This window comes from Protopterus annectens, chromosome 3.part0 (genome assembly GCF_019279795.1).
Source record: "Protopterus annectens isolate FY-2018-M chromosome 3.part0, PAN1.0, whole genome shotgun sequence".
NCBI classification, from domain to species: domain Eukaryota; kingdom Metazoa; phylum Chordata; order Ceratodontiformes; family Protopteridae; genus Protopterus; species Protopterus annectens.
The window spans coordinates 768,323,253-768,341,761 of NC_056731.1; the positions used below are offsets into that span (position 1 = coordinate 768,323,253).

At 40.8% G+C, this 18,509-nt stretch overlaps 1 protein-coding gene across 1 annotated transcript in view; it reads left to right on the top strand.

Annotated features, from left to right (window-relative positions):
- The first annotated feature begins 1,094 nt into the window (after positions 1 to 1,094).
- Positions 1,095 to 18,509, top strand: part of TGFBR1 (transforming growth factor beta receptor 1) — an 845,154-nt gene continuing 827,739 nt past the window's right edge. Inside the window, exon 1 of the mRNA XM_044065109.1 lies at positions 1,095 to 1,224. Within this exon, the coding sequence (XP_043921044.1) occupies positions 1,155 to 1,224 (70 nt within the window). The 5' untranslated portion in view covers positions 1,095 to 1,154. The remainder of the gene's footprint in view (positions 1,225 to 18,509) is intronic.

The window sequence follows — 18,509 nt, forward strand, 5'->3', positions numbered from 1 at the left end:
CTTAACAAATTCTTAACACAGCCCATATAGATTATTGTTCTGCAGAAAGGCCAGGTGACTGACAACCCTATATATGACTGTGACTGTACTGTAAATTTGTAATGTTTATTACTAACAGCCATCCTAGATTCTCGGATTACTTGCTTATGCACTACTGTATGCTTGTAATATTCAGTACTAAGAGCCTCCCTAAATTCTCAGAACATCTGCTTGCAAACCTCTCAACTGTCCAGGTTTTCTCAGGATGCTCAGATTTTTGTCTCATACTTTTGGTCTGTTCTTTATACAATTTGTTATTTTCTGGACTTTTGTGGCAAATCAGTGATGATTGAATTCACTAAATAATAACATGCATTTGAGTTTCAGACTTCATGTCCTTCAGAAAATAAATGGTAAAGCAAGACATTTTATTCTAGCAACTGTCTAAGTTTATAAGGACAATATTTAAAATGTGTCCCTATTTTTGGGCTTTGTCTCCCAATTATTTTTGGCTTTGTACACATTTTTTGTGCTGAGAGGTTGAGAGCTATGTCTGCTTGTTGTATACTGTGTATTTGTAATTTTTATCACTACCAGTCTTTTATTACTTGTAAACACATTAGTCTATGTCTTTAATCGTGGCAGGTTGCAGTATGTGCTTCTGTCGCTGAAAACAGTCTGCATCATTCCATTCCCTTTATCAAGAAAGAAAATTAAACTGGTGAACTTGGTCAATGGCAGGTTACGCTGCAAATCTGGAAAATACTGTAAACACACAGTTCATTCATATTTCTATGCTACTAGAGTAAAGCTATTTCGATTAGCAGTTTAAAGAGTGCATTGTGATGCCTAATGAGCTGGTTCTATTCCCGGTAACCTGCATATTTTCAGTTTTATCTTGACAGCTACTACGTTATGCCCTTTAGGCAAGGACAGTTACTCCCCTACTGTATATATTGTGGAAGTACGATACGTGAGTAACACGACAGACTAAGGGATGTTTACTCGCCAGTAGTTGGGGCGGGGCATGGCGTTGCGCTCAGCCAATCACTGGTAGGCCTTGAATGACCAATCATGTGGGAAGCTGTAAGTAAGCACTAGCTGCGGATTGTGAGTGATAGGCAGAAGGACGGAACAAAACGATACTTAGAGTTGGAATTCGGTGTTAGAACACCATGGAGGTGGGCGCCACTTACTTCGCGGCCCTAGTTGTACTCGTGGCGGCCAGGTCCCCGGGCGAGAAATGTAAGTGAAGTCAGCGAGTGACAGTAGGGAGCAGGAGGGTGGTGGGGATGCTTGGTCCGGGACACTTCCTTTCGTTTGCTGCCCCCGTCCGGGAACCGCCTGTCTCGGGGCTGTATTCCAACATGGCGTAGGGCTGAGTGGAGTTAGAGCTGTTAGGAATGTCTATTGTTAAGGGGTCGGCCCCATGCTGCTGGTGGCCAGGTTGCAGCATGCGCTGAGAGTGTCCATGTAGTTGTTGCAGAAGTCTTTTAATAATGTGGGCCTAGGCTATTTTGTTTAGAAAGTGGCTGTGACTTGAGTCTGCTGCAGTAGTTTGCTACCTATCTTCATCATCCTCACCACATCAGCAGCTGGGGGAAAGTGCATCGGGCTAGAATACAGCATCTGTCTTGTCCCGAATGGGGAGATTGCACTTGCAATGGTGTAGCGGTTTCACTCATTCTTATAATGTTACAGACTGCTGGAGCTGCTCACAGCGAATGCATCTGTTAGCAGTAGTGCTAGAGTTCCGGATTCTTGGTGTTTAGCCATTCCTGAATGTTTGTTTTTATTTTCTTTGATTTGTAACATTTTTACGTGATGAATGGATGGAATGCCTCTGTTCACTATTCCAAGGGGGTGGAGGTGCTGGCTCACTTGTCAGTTGCGGTAGCCTATCCGAGAAGTCCGTCCATTGTCTTGTTTGTATTGTGATGCTTATTTGCGGGAGAAAGAGATTCCATCTGCTACCGCCACTTAATTTAATATTTTCAATTCCTGCTATTCTGCATTGGAAGGTGGCGGAGGAATTGGTGGGTTTTACATCTAGTAACAAGCACATTGTCTCCGTGTGTTTTCTAGTTTGTTATGACTTATCTTGTAGTCTGAACCCACTAAAACTGCACTTAGTTCAGCTCCGTTCCTTGTATTGCATTTTGTCACGTACACCGTCATATCGTTTCTGTTTACATCTAATGTATGCTTATTTTCAGCATCACATGGAAGACTTTCACATGACAAGTAACAGTAGAACACATTAATGCCTGTTTTTTTAACTCCATTAAGATGGGTGTGTATGTTGTGTTTTTACTTGTGGACTTGACATTTGAGCTATTTTATGGCAGTTTTGTTTGAGTTGTCTTAAAATTTTACTAATGTGAAAAGGGTTAATATCTGGGTATGTTAACGTTTGGATGTATGTAGATTGCCATGTTTTGAATCTCAGGGGTGATCCAACTTTTCAAGAATATCTTTTGATTATTTTAACATCACTGCTACTTGGTCCATTCTCCTGATCTTTATCCTGATAGTGAAATAAAACTTAATTTGTGGCAGTAGAATTCATTGTTTACTAGTTGCCATATCTGTCCGATGTCCGACTGTCTCTAATTTTTGCCTCGTTTTTTTATTGCCCTGTTTCTAATAAAATTTTTGATTTTCTTAAACTGCTGGGGGGTTTCAGTCAGTTTCTTGTAGTAAAGAAAATGCACATTGATGCAAAACTTCCATTACCTTAAGTGACTTGAAATAATTACAAATTGTCCTTGATTTTTGAGCCTTTGTCCCCACCATTATTTTTGGTTGCAGTGCTTCAGTATACAGATGTCTAAAGATGCATTTTTTTCTTGTTACCTGGGCTTTTTATGATGTGTGTATTGTACACATTGGTCAGTGAACCAAGTTAAACACTAGCTTTTGAGGAACGTTTTTGTAAAGTTTATGTAATGTGTTCTGTTGTGTCCATGTTTATGTCTGTCTTCTGTGGGCAGCTGTGGCATGCAGGCCCCCCATTTCATTACAAACAAGCATTTTCTTTTTTATAGAGACGTGAGTTCCATTGTAGTTGGGAGTTTAGCAGCCATGGTTAAAGATGCATTGCCAGTGAAATGAGACTGCACGAAACGGTGTAAAAATGTATTAACTGTTTGCACTATTCCAGATGTTAGTATCTGGTGGAGGCAGGCACTTGTTATGGTGGAAACCAGGATATTTGCTTGCATCTGTTAGTGCACTGCATTCATGGGGAGCTGTGAAAAAACAGCCATAGTAGTAAAGTGCAATTTTGCCAGTAGAAGGTACATTGCTGAGAACAGTGCTTGTATTTAACGTTTTATTTTTAACACATTTTAGTTTTTTTTTTTTTTTTTTTGTGAAGTATTATGTCAGATGTGTTTTTAGTGTATATGGTTTTTGTAATTTGTAAAGTGAGAGCAGAATGTAATTTTTTGGGGTCTTCACTTCACTTTCCACTTTGTATCCCCTTACGTGATGATGGTTGGACATCTGGAACCTAATCATAATTGCATTTTGCTGTGTCCTACCCCAGCATGTGCCTTACATGATCTTTTGTGAAAATCTTTATGATGAGATGGTCACTGGATCCAGCCCTCAAATCTATTGAATAGCCAGTCCACTGTCATTTGGACCTTATGTCTGCTCTCCAGCTGCAGAATCTAATTTCATTGTGGGGGGAAAAGCACTCTACTTCAAGAGAGTTCGATTTGTAATGCAGTCAGAAGAAATTGCTTTATTATAAGATGTGGGAGGGTGAGCATCTTGATAAAGGGCTTAAAGTTGCAGTGCTGCAGTTTGTAGAAAAATGACAGCTTCTTTAGTTTAATATTTTTAAAACAAAAGTTTTGTGTATTTGTGATGGGCTGGGTACAACTGAACTGGTAACGAGTGGTGCTTTCTAAATCAAGGTCACTCTGTGCCTTTTGATATAACTCAGTTTTGTGTGGTTATTTAGTAGAGTTTTTGTCCATTGGTTGTAAAAATGCATAAATGTCAAAGTGGCAGCATATTTTTGTGACACTGCTTCACAAAGAAAGGCAGTGTGTTTGAGAAAATGATTTTGCAAAGAAAGTTCAACATGTCTCAAGTTTAGTTTTGAACAGGATATCTGGATATAGAAAGTTATAGCGTACCTTGGAGTCAGTACTGAAAACTGCGAAAGTTAGAAGTCTGTTTGTACATTCAGTTGCGTCATCACAAATGCTAGCATTGTTTGTGCTGTTAAATGCTTTTTAAGAGTCAGTACACAGATTTTCACAAGATACAGGATGTTACTTTTTCCATCTCAGAAAAGATTGTCAATCACCATGAAAAATAAATTTCCACCTCTGGTACAGAAATTGTAGTCATATTATTAAGGATCACTAAGAAATGGATCATTTGGGTTTGAGAACTGTCAGTGTTTCAAATGGACATTTTAAAATGGTTTGCTTTCCCTGCCAGATGTAACATAACTTGACACTGTTGTGTATTGCAGTCCAGAAGCTGATATTTAAAGTTTAAGTGAAATCATGCAATAGACGAATACATTTTGTCCTGTATGTGCAAGTCGGCAGATGCTTGTAAAGAGGTAGAAATTACTGGCCATTGTAGAAATTTTGGTAGTCATTGTTAAAATGTACAGCATGATGAGTGTTGCCCATCATTAAGGTAAACCCCATAACTTAGTATTTTACCCCATATTTTAGTGTATGATAGTGCATCATAAACGGAGCGTGTTGTATTTTAAAACTTTCATCTAGATGCCTTTTTTTGTGTAGTGTTTGCAGAAAGAGTCTTGCATACCAATCTTTTGTGCACATACCCTTGTGTTGCTGAATATTTGCAGGTTTGAAAATGTTGAGAGCAAATGCCAGCAAGTGTTTTGAGATGCAACCATTTTTTTGTAATGTCCACCTGTTTTACTTTGCTGCAGTACAGTGGTGTTTGATTATTCATTTGTGTCGAGGTGTAAAGATGTACCAATATAACTGTGGTCACACTTCTGTCGTGTGTGTGTGTGTGTGGTGGGAGGTGACAGCATAAGTCTCTCTTCATGCCACAGCTTCTGTTTGGAGGCCACTTCAGATAAAATTGTCTGATAGCAATGTGGTACATAACCTCATGCAGTACCACATTGTAGTCAGTGCTGTTATGTCACTAAAAAGTGAGAAACCAAGTATTTGTAAAATTTGTCTTGTTTGAGATGATTGTGAAGTAGGTTGGTGTTTTGTATTGTCGAAGTACTGTTAAGATAATGAGATTTACAGATGTTTCAAGCATGATCTGCGCAAGGCTGTTCCTTTTAAAAAGAAAACGCATCCATATGATTCTGCTAAATGTCAAGTTGTGTATGCACAATTGTTTTTATTTAGCAGTGTCTACTTCTGGCACCATACAAAACATCTGTGTACTGTAATATTGTCCAGCTGGTGATCATTTCTGCTTAAACTGCAAATCCTTTTTCTACAGTACTACAGCAATGACACTAGACCATATGCTGCTTCCTAATTTTAAAGCTGCAACTTTAATTTCAAATGTTGTATGTGTGTATGCACCGTTACTGGGCAGGAGTCCCATCTCCAGAAGACGTGCCTCTCAACGCAAGAAATCTCGACAAAGCCTAAAGTAATGAGGGTACAAAGGCCCAAAAATAGGGACAAATTTAAAATATTGTGCTTAGAAACTTGCTAGAATTACAGGATTTGTGTTGGCATGTATTTTCTAAAGGGCATATGTCATTATTTAGTGACTTCAGTCCTCAGCGTTTTATCAGAAAAATGTTATGAGGAACAGATGAGTAATATGAGGCAAAAATGTGGACAGTTGAGAGGTATGCCAGGAAATACTTGGGGAGAAGAGTTCCACATTTTCAAAGCTATGTGCAGTGATCTTCTTGCCTGCCAATTGAATAGAAAATTAAATGGGGGAGGGCAAAACAGTCAATTTTAGATTAACTTGTAACTTACTGAAAGTTGCTGCTAATATTGGCCTGAATGCACCAATAAGAATTAAATGATGATTACTGAAAGTGGGCATTTGGAAGCCATATAGCTGAAACACTGGGATGTCCTTCGAAGATCATTTGCGTATATCTTGTGCTTCTCTGTTATAGGAGGTTTAAGGTCTTGTACAATGAAGACTGTAGCTTTGCTGGGTTTTGTAGTTTTTATTAACTGGGTTTGTCAATGTGACCTTTTTACCCCTTTGTTTTGGACACTAATATACAGGGAGACCTAGCTTTGTTTGTGGAGTAAGTAACTTAAAAAAAAAAATAGCAGTAGAAAAGTGCAGTTGATTAGGGCAAGTGTTGAGTCGGTGTATTAGTCAGGAACAGAAAGTTGTAGCAATGAAACTTTTTACTGTGTAAAAAGCTGTACTGCTGTTGCATACTGTTTACATTGGTGTTAATGTTTTAGGACAACTTTGGTGGGAGCTTCTTGAGACAAATACATAGATCAGTGGACAAGGTGATTGTAAGTTATTTAAAATCACTTAGTCCGCTTCCGTCCCTCATATATGTACTCACCCTGAGCTTTCACACTCTTGAGGTGGAGCAGAAAATGGATACCCCATTTTTCAAGGCCTTTTTTCTGGTCAGGAATTCACTATGCTCTCTGCCTAACATGTTTGGGGTACTTTGGTAGACTGTTAATTTTTTTCTCATTTATTTTTTTTTTATTTTAGTGTTGCTCAAGAAAATGTTTCTTTATAAAATTATTCTGTAAGTCAGAATTATGCCCCTTGCATCCATATTCTTGCTGTGTTTGCCATTAGACTTCCTTTTCTTAGGTTATCATTTTGTGTACCAGCTTCCAGCATTTAGCCCCTTTCTCACCAACATGGGCAGTGTGCAGTTCTGTAAAGCATACCCTTTCAGTGTTGGTAATTCTGTAAAGTACACCCTGCAGTTCCCGATGGTCGTTGCCTTACCAGGCAGCTAATGACACCGTCTGGTAAAACATGAAAGGTGTACATGTGACATCCTTGCCTACTTGTATATTGTGTAGAACTTTCTGTACCCCTGTAAAACTTAATGTGACTTTGTTTCTTGTGTGCATTACCAGGGTCTATATCAGCATATCGAATGCTGAAAATACCGAATGCAATTTAATCGAACTGAAATGTTTGAAATCTCAGAAGAGCGAACTGACGGAACATCTATTTCTTTCCCAAGGAAAGAAATCGGTGTTCCTTGCAAAAAAAAAATTCAATACTTTAAAACACTGACAGAAGTGGGGGGCTGTGCCCCCCACTTGAATATACCAACTCCGAGACCACACCACAGTGGAGGAAATGGCAAACTTCGATGACGGCCCACTGATTTTCTTTACCCTGGGAAAGAAATCCAATGTTCGTCAGTTTGCTCGTCTGAGAAAACACACCAGTTCGATTAAATTAAATTCAGCGTTTTCAACATTCAAAGTGCTGATAGGAACTCCATTCCCAGGCTATTTTTATGGGGGGGGGATTTTCCCCCTAATGTGTTCCCCTGTTCTTGTGTGAAATATATTTTCAGATATTAAAACTTTTACATGTATGTACTGCAATATGCCTGGATGCTAAAGTCCCAGAGTTACTTTAGACTGTTCATTGCTAAAAGGATTTGAATAGGGGGGTAGGATGTTGGCATAATGGTTAAGGTGTCTGCCTTACAAACACAAGGTGCAGGGTTTGATTCTGACATGGGGGTAATTGGCTAGGCTTAAAATGGCCCACAAGGGCACTTAGCCTAGTACCAATCTATGAACCTATACAACCCTGCTTCTTTTTTTATGTAGTCATTTTAAGACTTGTATTGTCCACAACAGAAACCTCTTACTTGTAAATAAAGTTGTAATCCCAGATTTGTAATGCTGTTTTATGTGCTCTTAGGCCGTATCCATAATTCAAGCACTGCAGTTTTAATTGTACTCATTTTGTGTCCTTGTGCTTAACTGCCTCACTTAACCATCCAGTGTTGCATGTTTTTAAGTACTTCTAGTTTTTCACATGGAGGCTTATTCCCATGCTGTGTGTGTCTGTGTGTTGTGTTTTTTTTTTTTTTTTTTTTTTTTTTTTAATCTTTAGACTGAGGTTCATTATGTGTGCTTGTAAAGAATTATAATATCTTTTGTCATGAAAGGGTTTAACCATCTCTATATTATCCGAGTTATAATTTCAAAGTGGTATAAATTCTCCTTAGACTTGGAAATGTATTGCTTGAATTTTAGTACGAGATGCCTTGGATGACTACCGCTGCATGCCTTCAGTATGCATGGCGGCTTAGTGGTTGGATGTTTGGGGTTCAGTCCTGACTTCTGGTCACACGTTTTGTATGGAGTTATTCAGGTTTTGCCAGTGCCTTTGTGGGTTCTGTGTAGAGTATGCAGGGCCTTTGGCAGTCTGGCAGTTACCACATGGTGCTGAAAATTTTAAGCTGTTAATGAGATACTCCATGTATAATGAAATGCTTCCTGTACCTAGGGTAGAGGGTTTGATTTCTTCATCTTCATTTGATTGCTCTGCGAATCTGAGCTAGCCACTCTGACCATAATCCTGGCTTGCCTCTAAAATAAGGACAGTTTTATCCTGTGGGATTTTCCAGTCAACAGATTGATTGGCTAACAGTGTGATACAGTAAATGGAATAAACCATTGTCTAAGACCTGCAGTTTTATTATTTATTTATTTTTTTTTTTGTGAAAGCAATTTGTAAAAGAGTGCTTTAGGAATCCAAACTAGAACTGATTCTTGGACATTGTTTTGCCTGACTGTTCTAGCCAGACCAATGTGCCTACTGCTGCTGCTGAATCTGCAAAGATAAAACCTGGGAAGGGACGCAAGATGCAAGTCCAAGGTTACTTAGGAGTAGTGTGTCATAGTTCTGGTTGTATGTCCTCATATTTTAGTGTTTGAATAATGTATTGCTGTGCATTTGTGGCAGATTAATGCTTAAAGTTTGTATAATTGGAAGATGTCTTTAAATGATCCTGTCTGTGAGGAGAGGAACTTGGAAGTTCTGCAGATGTGATCACTTAAATATGCTGTGTGTAACAGTGGGCGCAGGGACTTTTAGGCTGCACCGATAGGTGTATAAAGTAGGGCTAGTGAATGGGAAAAGCTGTAGAAAAGAGCTTGCCTGCACTTTATGTAAATTTGTATAAAAGGGCTGCTGAATGGGCATACCACAAGAGTACCAGGTTTGTAGTTGGCATGTGCCTATGAGCTTAATGCCAATGTTGGTCTTGCTGTCAGTTGTAGTTGCCTGGACAGCAGTGAGCAAGCAGCAGAGATTACATTTGTATCACTAATACACTGGCTAGTTAACTATGCAGAGGCCATTTATGGTGTAGAGCCCTTGATGCTGAGAAAAATATAGATGCACAGACCCTTTTTTCGCAGTGGCCGACTCAGACATGCCCCATGGCATTCTCAGTCCTCTAATGCAGCTGCAGAGTTCCATAAATAAGCAGCCATGTGTTACAAAGTTTAAACATTAGATCAGTGTCAACCTTTTGAAGTTTTGCCTGGAGTGCCCATGGTAATGTGGGCTGATATACAGGACTGCATAAGGGGGCCTTTTGCTATTCAGAAGTGCCTGATTACCACCTCTTCATTTCTGTCCGCAAACAGAGTGAGACTGGAGCATCTCAATAGGAAAGGCATACACTGGCAAATCTGTTTGCTCAGTCTCTGGCAAATATGATCTCAAACATATTATAACTTTCTCCATGTACTTAAAATCTTCCCAAATCCATGCAAAAAAGTCCTGTGCATTGTGAAATGCCCAGGCTGCCATCCCAGCAACATTTTGGAGTATTTTGTGGGATTTTCAGGAAATCTGAGTGGTATAATGTCCCACTGTCCCCCATGGCCTTCTTCCTGTGGGACTGTACCTGAATAACAGCAGGAGATGCACAGACCACCTCAGCTGTCTTTGGGAAGGAATCCTTGTATAGGTCCTAGGGTGGTGGTATTTTTTGGTGGTAATATTGCAGGCGAGTGCGTGCTGTTACTTGTTATGCCTCACTAACATCCTTTGCTTTTAATTTCTCAATAGTTTTGAGACTTTCATACATATTGTAAACAGATTTGTTGGATTTACTATTGTGTTACTCTACTGTTGTACTGTCAGTTATGCTCCCGTGTTTTGTATATCTGATCACTTTTTGACCCTGAGCTGAAACTGAAATTGGTCAGAACTGATCAGTGCTTTACCTGAGTAAACAAATGCAAGTAAATCTTCACAGCGGTAACCTTCCTTAGATATATTTATTGGTATTTATTTGTTTTCTGGGGTAGAGCAGCACTGATGTCCGTGGACATTTCTAAGGCCTGCGAGCAACGTCTGGTTAACGGACTTGCTTGGAGTTGCACAGTCAGTCAGTGGAAGCTGATGCATTCAGTTTTATTTTTGTAATGTTTTGTTAAATTGCTTAAAATACGTTCAGTAAATGTTCAAGCTGCAGGTAAACACTTGGCAACCATTTTGATCTAGCTTTTGTATGAGGCTAGACAGTTCTAACCGCATTTCTTGGCAGTTGTGATATTTAGAGAAAAATTAATATTTGACTTTTGCGTAATTATGTATGTAAACCTCACTTAACATCTCTTCAGGTTCTAGACAGAGTTGGGCATCTTGGCAGTTGTGCTGCCTGACATGCAACTTTTAAGGCCGTATGTTTTAGCCTGTACTTAGCATGGTATGCAGTTATTGATGTAAATATTAATGTGCAAAAGATAATACCAAAAGGCACCTAGAGAGTCATTTTCTGGCTCATGCAGTGAGTGATGGAGCTTGTACCTTGTATGAGTGTGATACCTACCTGTTTCTAGACATAACTTTTATGTTTTAGGGTAGTAGCTTTGAAATGGACAGAAGTTGGTGTGTGTTGTGTTCCTCGCTCCATAGCTGACCATGTTATCAGCTGCCACAAGCTTTTTTTCCTTAAGTCAGCAGGTTTAACGGACCTGCCTTTTAGCCTCTCTTGACCTGTGTTTGGTGAGGGGATTGAGGCTGCTAGAGAGCCTGTCCTATTCTACCACCCCTTGGCAGCTTTGTGAGCTCCACTATGGCTGGGAGCAAACACTCTGCTTTGTAGCACAGAGCTTGTCAGACTTTTTGTGCTTCTGATATTGCAGGCTGGGAAGTTTGCATTGGCTACTTAACCGCCACCCCTCCCCCCACCTGGTCCCTCCAGTGCCCAGGTCATCTGGGTCATAATCTAGTGCTTTATCTCTCTGCATTGGGAGGGGGTTTTGGGAAGTGGGGAGAAAAATCGTTAAGCACCTTTGTAATGTGGTCATGATGTGTAAACCCAGGTTTGTTTCACAGCTGATGTCTGTTTTTACTTTATGTATTTGTAATGTTTTTATGCTGCTGATACCATAAAGGAGAATCTAGTTTCCTGAAAAAAAATTAAACCATATTTCAAAATGTCTCTGCTTATAGCACACATTACCTTTATTTTATCCAGTAGCCATGCTGAGTGATGGAAGTGTCCAGTGTGATGATGCATTTGTTTTCCTGGTGTGTGACAGGCAATACTGACTTGTTGAAGCTTGATGCTCAGATTCCAAGACTTTAGGATAAGATTTCTTGGATGTACATATGTTTTGGTTCTTCTTTTGTAATTCTTTGATTCCTTAATGTGTGCATGGCCTTTAATTTTGGTTATGCTGTGTGTATACATCCAGACCTCAAGCATGCAAAAATATACGTTTACGCTGTTAATCAAAATCAGTTGCAACAAGTACACAAAAAAACACAACAAAAGATTGTAATATCCTTGGGCAATTCTGAGAAATCTGGGATTGCTGCACCTACTACTAAAAGTTTATACTAATTTAGTAAGAATCAAACGTAACATAAATGAGTCCTCCTTTTTAGACTTTAACAGTGGAAAATGATGGAATAAATTATGCATTTATGGAAGTAGACTTAAGATAGTATCGTTCATGACCCAAAATAATTCTGCTCAGGATAAATTATCTTGACTTCTACAGTATAGAAAATTGATGCCAAATGCTTAAAAGGAAGTTCTGTAGTATGGTTGCTTTCTGAATATGTAGTATTAAGGCACAGATATAGAGGTAAAGTTGGTAATACACCTCTCTTTGGAGGAACTGCAGCATTAAACAGGCATGCAGCAGAAATAGAGGTAGTGTTTTTACATTTTAGAAGTTATCATAACTAATAAAGTTGAGCCTAATCAAAGTATAGAAATAATTTCGAATCTTCCAGATCTTTGAACTCCTATAAAGGTATTTCAGAAAATTTGTAAAAGGGATAGTTTGCCAGTGTGACATGATCGATAAATATCTTGTAGAAAAATAGTAAGAAAATTATTTTCTTTTAAAAATTGTGAACTTCACATTAACAGTTTTTGCAAGTCAAATTTTAAAAGGTTAATTTCTGTGATACCAGATGTCTTACTTGGACTAATCATTTGAAATTTCAGGACCTGCTAGAGAGTCCCGAACATGGAGACTGGCTGAAAAACAGACTTGCATATAAACAGACTTGCATATACTAAGTCTTGGGTTTCCATTTAATTGAATATTCCGTTTTCTGAAAGGTATGACAATCCTGAGTTGGTGTATACAAGTTCAGGGGGTGCAGGGGCATGCACCCCACATAAGTTGGGAAGTCTCCCACTTCACATTGCTTTAAATGTTTAGCAAAATGGCCATGTATACCAATAAGTTGCTTGCGGTTATTCTTCTGGGGTATTGTATCCCTCTCCCAGAAAGAAAGAACTCCTTCTTCCTTTCCTTTGCTTGTTGGCTGAGTGGAATCCTTAATCCTTAGTCTGCCAACTCGCTGCACTCCCAGAATGTATGTTCCCAGTCACCTGTTTATTCCCCATCACACCTCCAACATTTACTGTCTGCCTGAGGAACAATTCTGTGGAGTCTATTTGGGGTATAAGATATTTATGTAAACATTTGTAGGAAAAATCCTAAATCTTCTAGATTTTATTGCATATTTGAGAGAGACATACATGTATCATTGTTTTTTTGTGAATTGCTTTTCCAATCTCTTCCCAATCCTTTCTAATCTCATATAATTTGATTCTTATAGTTATCCTGCAATATTTTATATGCTGTACTAATTATTCCTTTAATGGCAGCTTCTGTTCTAGATGCTATTAAAAGCTGTACCAGTGCTGGTCTTTTGTTTGGGATCCCCTATTTCTCTTTGTCTATACTCTCTCAATCCCTGGGGTGCACTGTTGGAGATGTTGGGTGGGCAGATTGGTCTGATGAGGGAGATTTTTCTGAGTTCAGATACAGAATCTGAGTTGCTTTAGACATGGTAAGGCCTTGTTGTGTCTAATAGCCTAGTACCTACCTCGGCCCAAGGGCCTACGTAAGCCTAGCCAACAAGGTTTCCTGGCTTATGCCACCCAAGAAAGTTATTTTCCTGTGCCACTGTCGAGCAGAGACACAGAATTGATCCCCGGAGTGTATTTCTGATTTCCCATCCACTCATCAATTTTTCTTGAAGAGTGCTAATGAAGAACTTTGCTTGACATAGATGGGGTAGCCTGTTCCAAAGTATGGGAAGTCTCTGGGACAGGAATCTATCCCTCCAGCATGTCCTATTTATTGTGGTGACAAGGTGTAGGTCCCTAGAGCATGTAGCTCTGAGGGATTAGGATTTCTTTAGGTGTAGCATGTCCAACAGCTCTGGGTTTGACATAGCTTTATATGTTTGGCAGAGATCAGAGTAGGCAATATGCTATGGAGTAAAGCTGGAGTTTTTTGAGGTGGTCAGTGTAGGGCATTTTGTTTGAGGCCAGTAATCCTCTTTGTGAGGTACTTCTGTGGCCTTTCAGCTGCTGCAGATGTCTTGCGAGGTACATTCCAAAAGGGGCGTTTTACTCCATAATGGGTCTGTCGAGTAGAGGGGAACAGTGACCTCTTTTTCCTGGATGAGAGCCCTTTTATGATGGTGTGCCATGTAGAAGGACTTCCTGACTACTGTGGCGATGTGACTATCAAAGGAGAGACTACTGTCCACCTGGGTCCCAAGGTCTCTTATCACGCATTCGGTGTTAGTAGATTGCTGCCTATGTGGTAGTTCATGGGTACAGAGTTTTTACCAAAGGGGATGACACTGCACTTTTTGGCATTGAGCTTGAGGTCATGGCTCTGACACCAGGCATCTGTCTCTCGGCGAGGCCCTTCTGTAGGATGTCCACATCATTTGGGGACTTGACTATGGCTCCTAGTTTGCAGTCATCTGCGAACTTCGTTAGCCAGATGCCTTCTGTGTTAGCCTGTACTTCAGAGAAGTAGATACCAAATAAATGTCCCAGGACGGAACCCAGAGGTACTCCACTTGTCACTGCTTTGAGGTCAGATTTGAAGTGTGCAACTTTTACAGTGTGGGTTCTGTCAGTGAGCCAGTTGGAAACCCATCTTGTGACCTAGGGATTTATACCTAGTTTAGTGAGTTTTTAGCTGTAATTCCAGAATGGGGGATGGTGTCGAAAGCCTTGGCGAGGTCAAGATAGGCTGTGTGAACCACCTTACCCTCATCTACGGCTTTGGTGACTGCCTCAAAGAAGTCGATCAGGTTCAGTAGGCATGATCTGCCTTTCACAAACCCGAACAGGGTGGGATCCAGAGTTTGGGGGTTACTAATGTCCTTTGTTTAAGAGTTCCATAATGATACGTTCCATGGGCTTACAGACCAGGCTCGTCAGGCTAATAGGTCGATAGTTTGCGGGATCAGTGGTAGCTCCCCCTTTGTGGAGTGGGATAACTGTTGCTGTGCGCCATTCAGTGGGCACAATGCCTGATGCGAGGCTATTATTGAACATGGTGTTTAATTGGGGAGCCAGTTAGTCTGAAGTTCGTGTAAAACGCAGCCTGGGATGTTGTCCGGTGCCATGGATGCTGTGTTTTTGGCTTTAGAGAGTGCAGCTTTTACCTGCGTAGTTGTGATTACAGGGACTCTACCCTCCTCACCCCCTAAAGGGCCCATATCTATACAGGAAGAATGCAAAGTTAGCACTGTAATTTTCGTGCCTTTGTGCTGTAACTCGGAGCAGATCTGGGTGTTGCCATTGAGATTCCTGACATAGCTATAGAATGCTTTGTGGTTGTCCTTGAAATTAGTGGCGTTTGTTTTCGTAGCTAGCTTTGGAGGATCTTGTAAGGGATCTCGGCTTCTTACTGAGGCTGACCAGGGAGCTTCTCCACTCGTGGGATTTTACTCTTTTGTAACAGTTTCTTTCTTCCTTTTGTACAGTTTTATTTATGGCAGGGGACCCACCAGATTGGCTTTTTTTTTGGAGGATAGCGTCTTGGTTCTGTTTGCGATAGCACGATCCATGCACTCGTATGTGCTTATAGAGTGCATTTGTGTAGGATTCAGCAGTTGTAACTGTATTGTCCATCTGCATGGGTGTCATGAAGTTTACCACTTCTGTCTTAAGAAGCATGAAGTTGGCTTTGGAGAATTTTTTTACCATGGTTTCCTTAATGGGGGGTGGGGGCAGGATGTGGATATTAAGGGTGATTAGCTTATGGTCGGATTGGACCAACAAGGAGTTGACTTCATATGTGGAACACCGGTCACTCATGTTAGTACTAACTAGGTCTAGGATATTGTTGCCCCTGGTTGTGGTGTGGATAAGTTGATCCAGGGCATTGGAGTTTATGAATTCCATAAAGCGTTGAGCTAAGGAGTTGGTACACAAGTAGTTTTCCCAGTTAATGGTGGGGTAGTTGAAGTTGCCCATTATTAGGGTGTTTGGTTGAACCCTAATATTTTCCAGTACATCAAGAAAAGAGGAGTGGGAATCCTGGGGCATGGTGGGGGATCTGTAGCAAGCTACAATTTGGATTGCAGTCTATCCAAGAGTTAACCTCGGATGCATTCTGCTGAGCAACTAGCCTGGAGATGTGGATATCCTTAATGAATATGGACACACCTCCGCCTTTTGTGTTTCGGTCCAGGTTACATGGCCGAAAAGTGTCGTATGAGTTGTAGCCTGGTAGTGCAGGGGTGCTCTCTGGAGCCTTGAACCAGGTCTCAATCACTGCACAGATATCGATGTTCTCCATTTTAAGGAGTGCCTCGAGTGAGTGAATTTTGAGATTTAGACTTGTTCCTGTTATGGTGGTGAATTTATTTGAACCTTGCCTAAAGTCACTATAGGGGCAGCAAGAGCCTTAGCCAGTATCCAGAATCCTAGGGGCGACAGGTGCAGGCCATCTGTGGCAAAGCATCGTGGTCTGTCGACCATGTCATCCCCAAGCAGATAGATACTGGATCCCCTTAGAATGACACAAGAAGCTTAGCCAATTGTTGAAGTCCATCATTTTTGTCCTTGTACTGTGGTATCATTCAGGGCAATGGCAGAATGCTACTCAGGGCTAGGTTCATGGGCTACAAGATCAGAGAGCTCTTCCATGTCTCTTTTCATGTAGTCCAGGGAGGTATGTCTCGGGTCATTCACACCAACATGGACAATGACCGTCATATTTGTACTTGTTGTGGAGTGACTTGAGTGCGTGGGTTATGTGGCAGATCCTGGCACCCGACAGGCAGCTGACTGGAACCTTCTCCTTGTTTAGCCTGGTGAGTGGGACATCAGTATGCCTGACTATAGAATACAGAGTAACCTATGACTAGTGTGTTGGGTACGTTTGTTTTTCCTTATTGGCTGTGGCTATGTGTTATTTGGGTTGTGTTGGGGGATGGTTGCTTGCGTTTCTGCTTTGGAGGTCTCTCTCTTTCTTAGATTATTATTGAGGGCCTCCAGCGAATGTTTTTGTGTTACTATGTGGATTTTGGTGGTGTAGATTTAGTGAGACTATGTGAGTGTGGTGTAGTGCAAATGTTTACCTTCTCATGACTGTCAAGTACAGTCTTGGTTGGAGAGCGCTTTACCTCCAGTTGGGCTAGATAAGTGCATCTCTCACAGGTTGTAGTGTTGCGTGGTAGGAGGAGAGGGTTGTCTGTGTACATGACGCAATTTCTACTTTGCCTCAAGATGCCCAGATTAATCAGACAGGAGAGAACACTGGGAGCTGACCCTTGGTCATGCCTGAATAAAAAACTATTTTCCTTTAGATAAGTGAGAAAAGTAAGTACAAAAACTGTTTTCCTCTAGGTAATGAAGATTGAGTGCTATAGTAATTTAGTAGCTTATTTAGTGCTTACAAGTTCTGACCAAGTGCTGAGCATGAATAAGCAAATTTAAGTGCTAAAACCTAAGAATCTGTATCTGCACTAGACTAGTTACAGGACAGAAACAAGTGCAAATGCAGTATTTCAAATCAGAAAGTTGAGAGAGATGTAAGCGATTGCCCATACTGCCAATAACTACAATTTCTGGGCCAGAACCACTCCTTATGTGGTAGACTGGTAACCTAGTGCTTACCACTACCACTGATGAGCTAGAAGGCTTCCCTCCAACACACAAAGGCTTGGGGGGGCTCAGAAGCTTGCATACAGTCCTGGATACAGCAAATCTGTATCTGGAACACTAGTTACAGGAACAGGCTTACCGTTTTTTTTTTATTTTTTTTATTTTACAGAAAAGTAGTAAAAACAATTCACATGCAGTGCAAGCTAGCACACTTGAGTATGTAGCAATATTAGACCAAACACAGTTTAAAGAATGCAATTAAATTAAAAAGGATTAAAAGCAAGTGCTGAAAGAGTTTATTAGGTAGAATGTGGTAAAGAGATGGGACTGGGGGAGTGCCCCAGATCAAATCTACAGTGGGACGGGCAACTGCAAAAGCCACCAAATTTAAACTACAAGCCAGAAATAGGGAGGGTGAGTGGGACAAAACACTTTCAGCAGAGATCTGAAAAACTATAAGCAACAATAAACAGTACAAACTCTAAAACCAAAAAAATATGCTCTGCTCTGCTCTGTATATTTGCAGATAGCCTTGAAGGCCGTCTCTCAGAACAATGGTGGCTGCCAAAAAAAATGGAAATCAAAATCTAAACCAACTATACTATAATTAGTCTTATTTGGAGCAAAGCTGTTTATAATGCCTGCTGTGTTGATGCAGGGGCTTAGAGCCCAAACTGTGGTGATAGGAGTTGGAGTAGCAGTTTTAGCACCTGCTTTAGCTGGCAGAGTGAGGGAGGAGGAGAGGGATTATGCCTGGTTGCTTCTCTGGGGGGCATACATAGATTGCTGGCTTCCCAGTGGAGACTGAAGTAATGTATATGATGTGGAGTACGGGATTACTGACGTCAGCAATTGACAATCATAGCGCAGTACCTGCACTGTGACCAATGCGCACATTCCTGGTGTACTCACTGTGCATGAGTGGGGAGGGCTGTGTAAGAAAGAAAATCTATCTGTGCCCCACTTCTGGTGTACCTGATGCTTGTCTTGGGAGCAGGCAAGCCAGCAAGTACCTGCCAGTGATATAAATGGATCATTAGAGCAGATGGAGGGGACTGGTGGAAGGTGGAGAGAAAGAGAGCTGTTCAATTGTTTTTTTGCCAGCCACCCAAGATGTGTGAGCTCTGGCTGCAAGAGCTCAACAGCACAGATTCACTAGCTA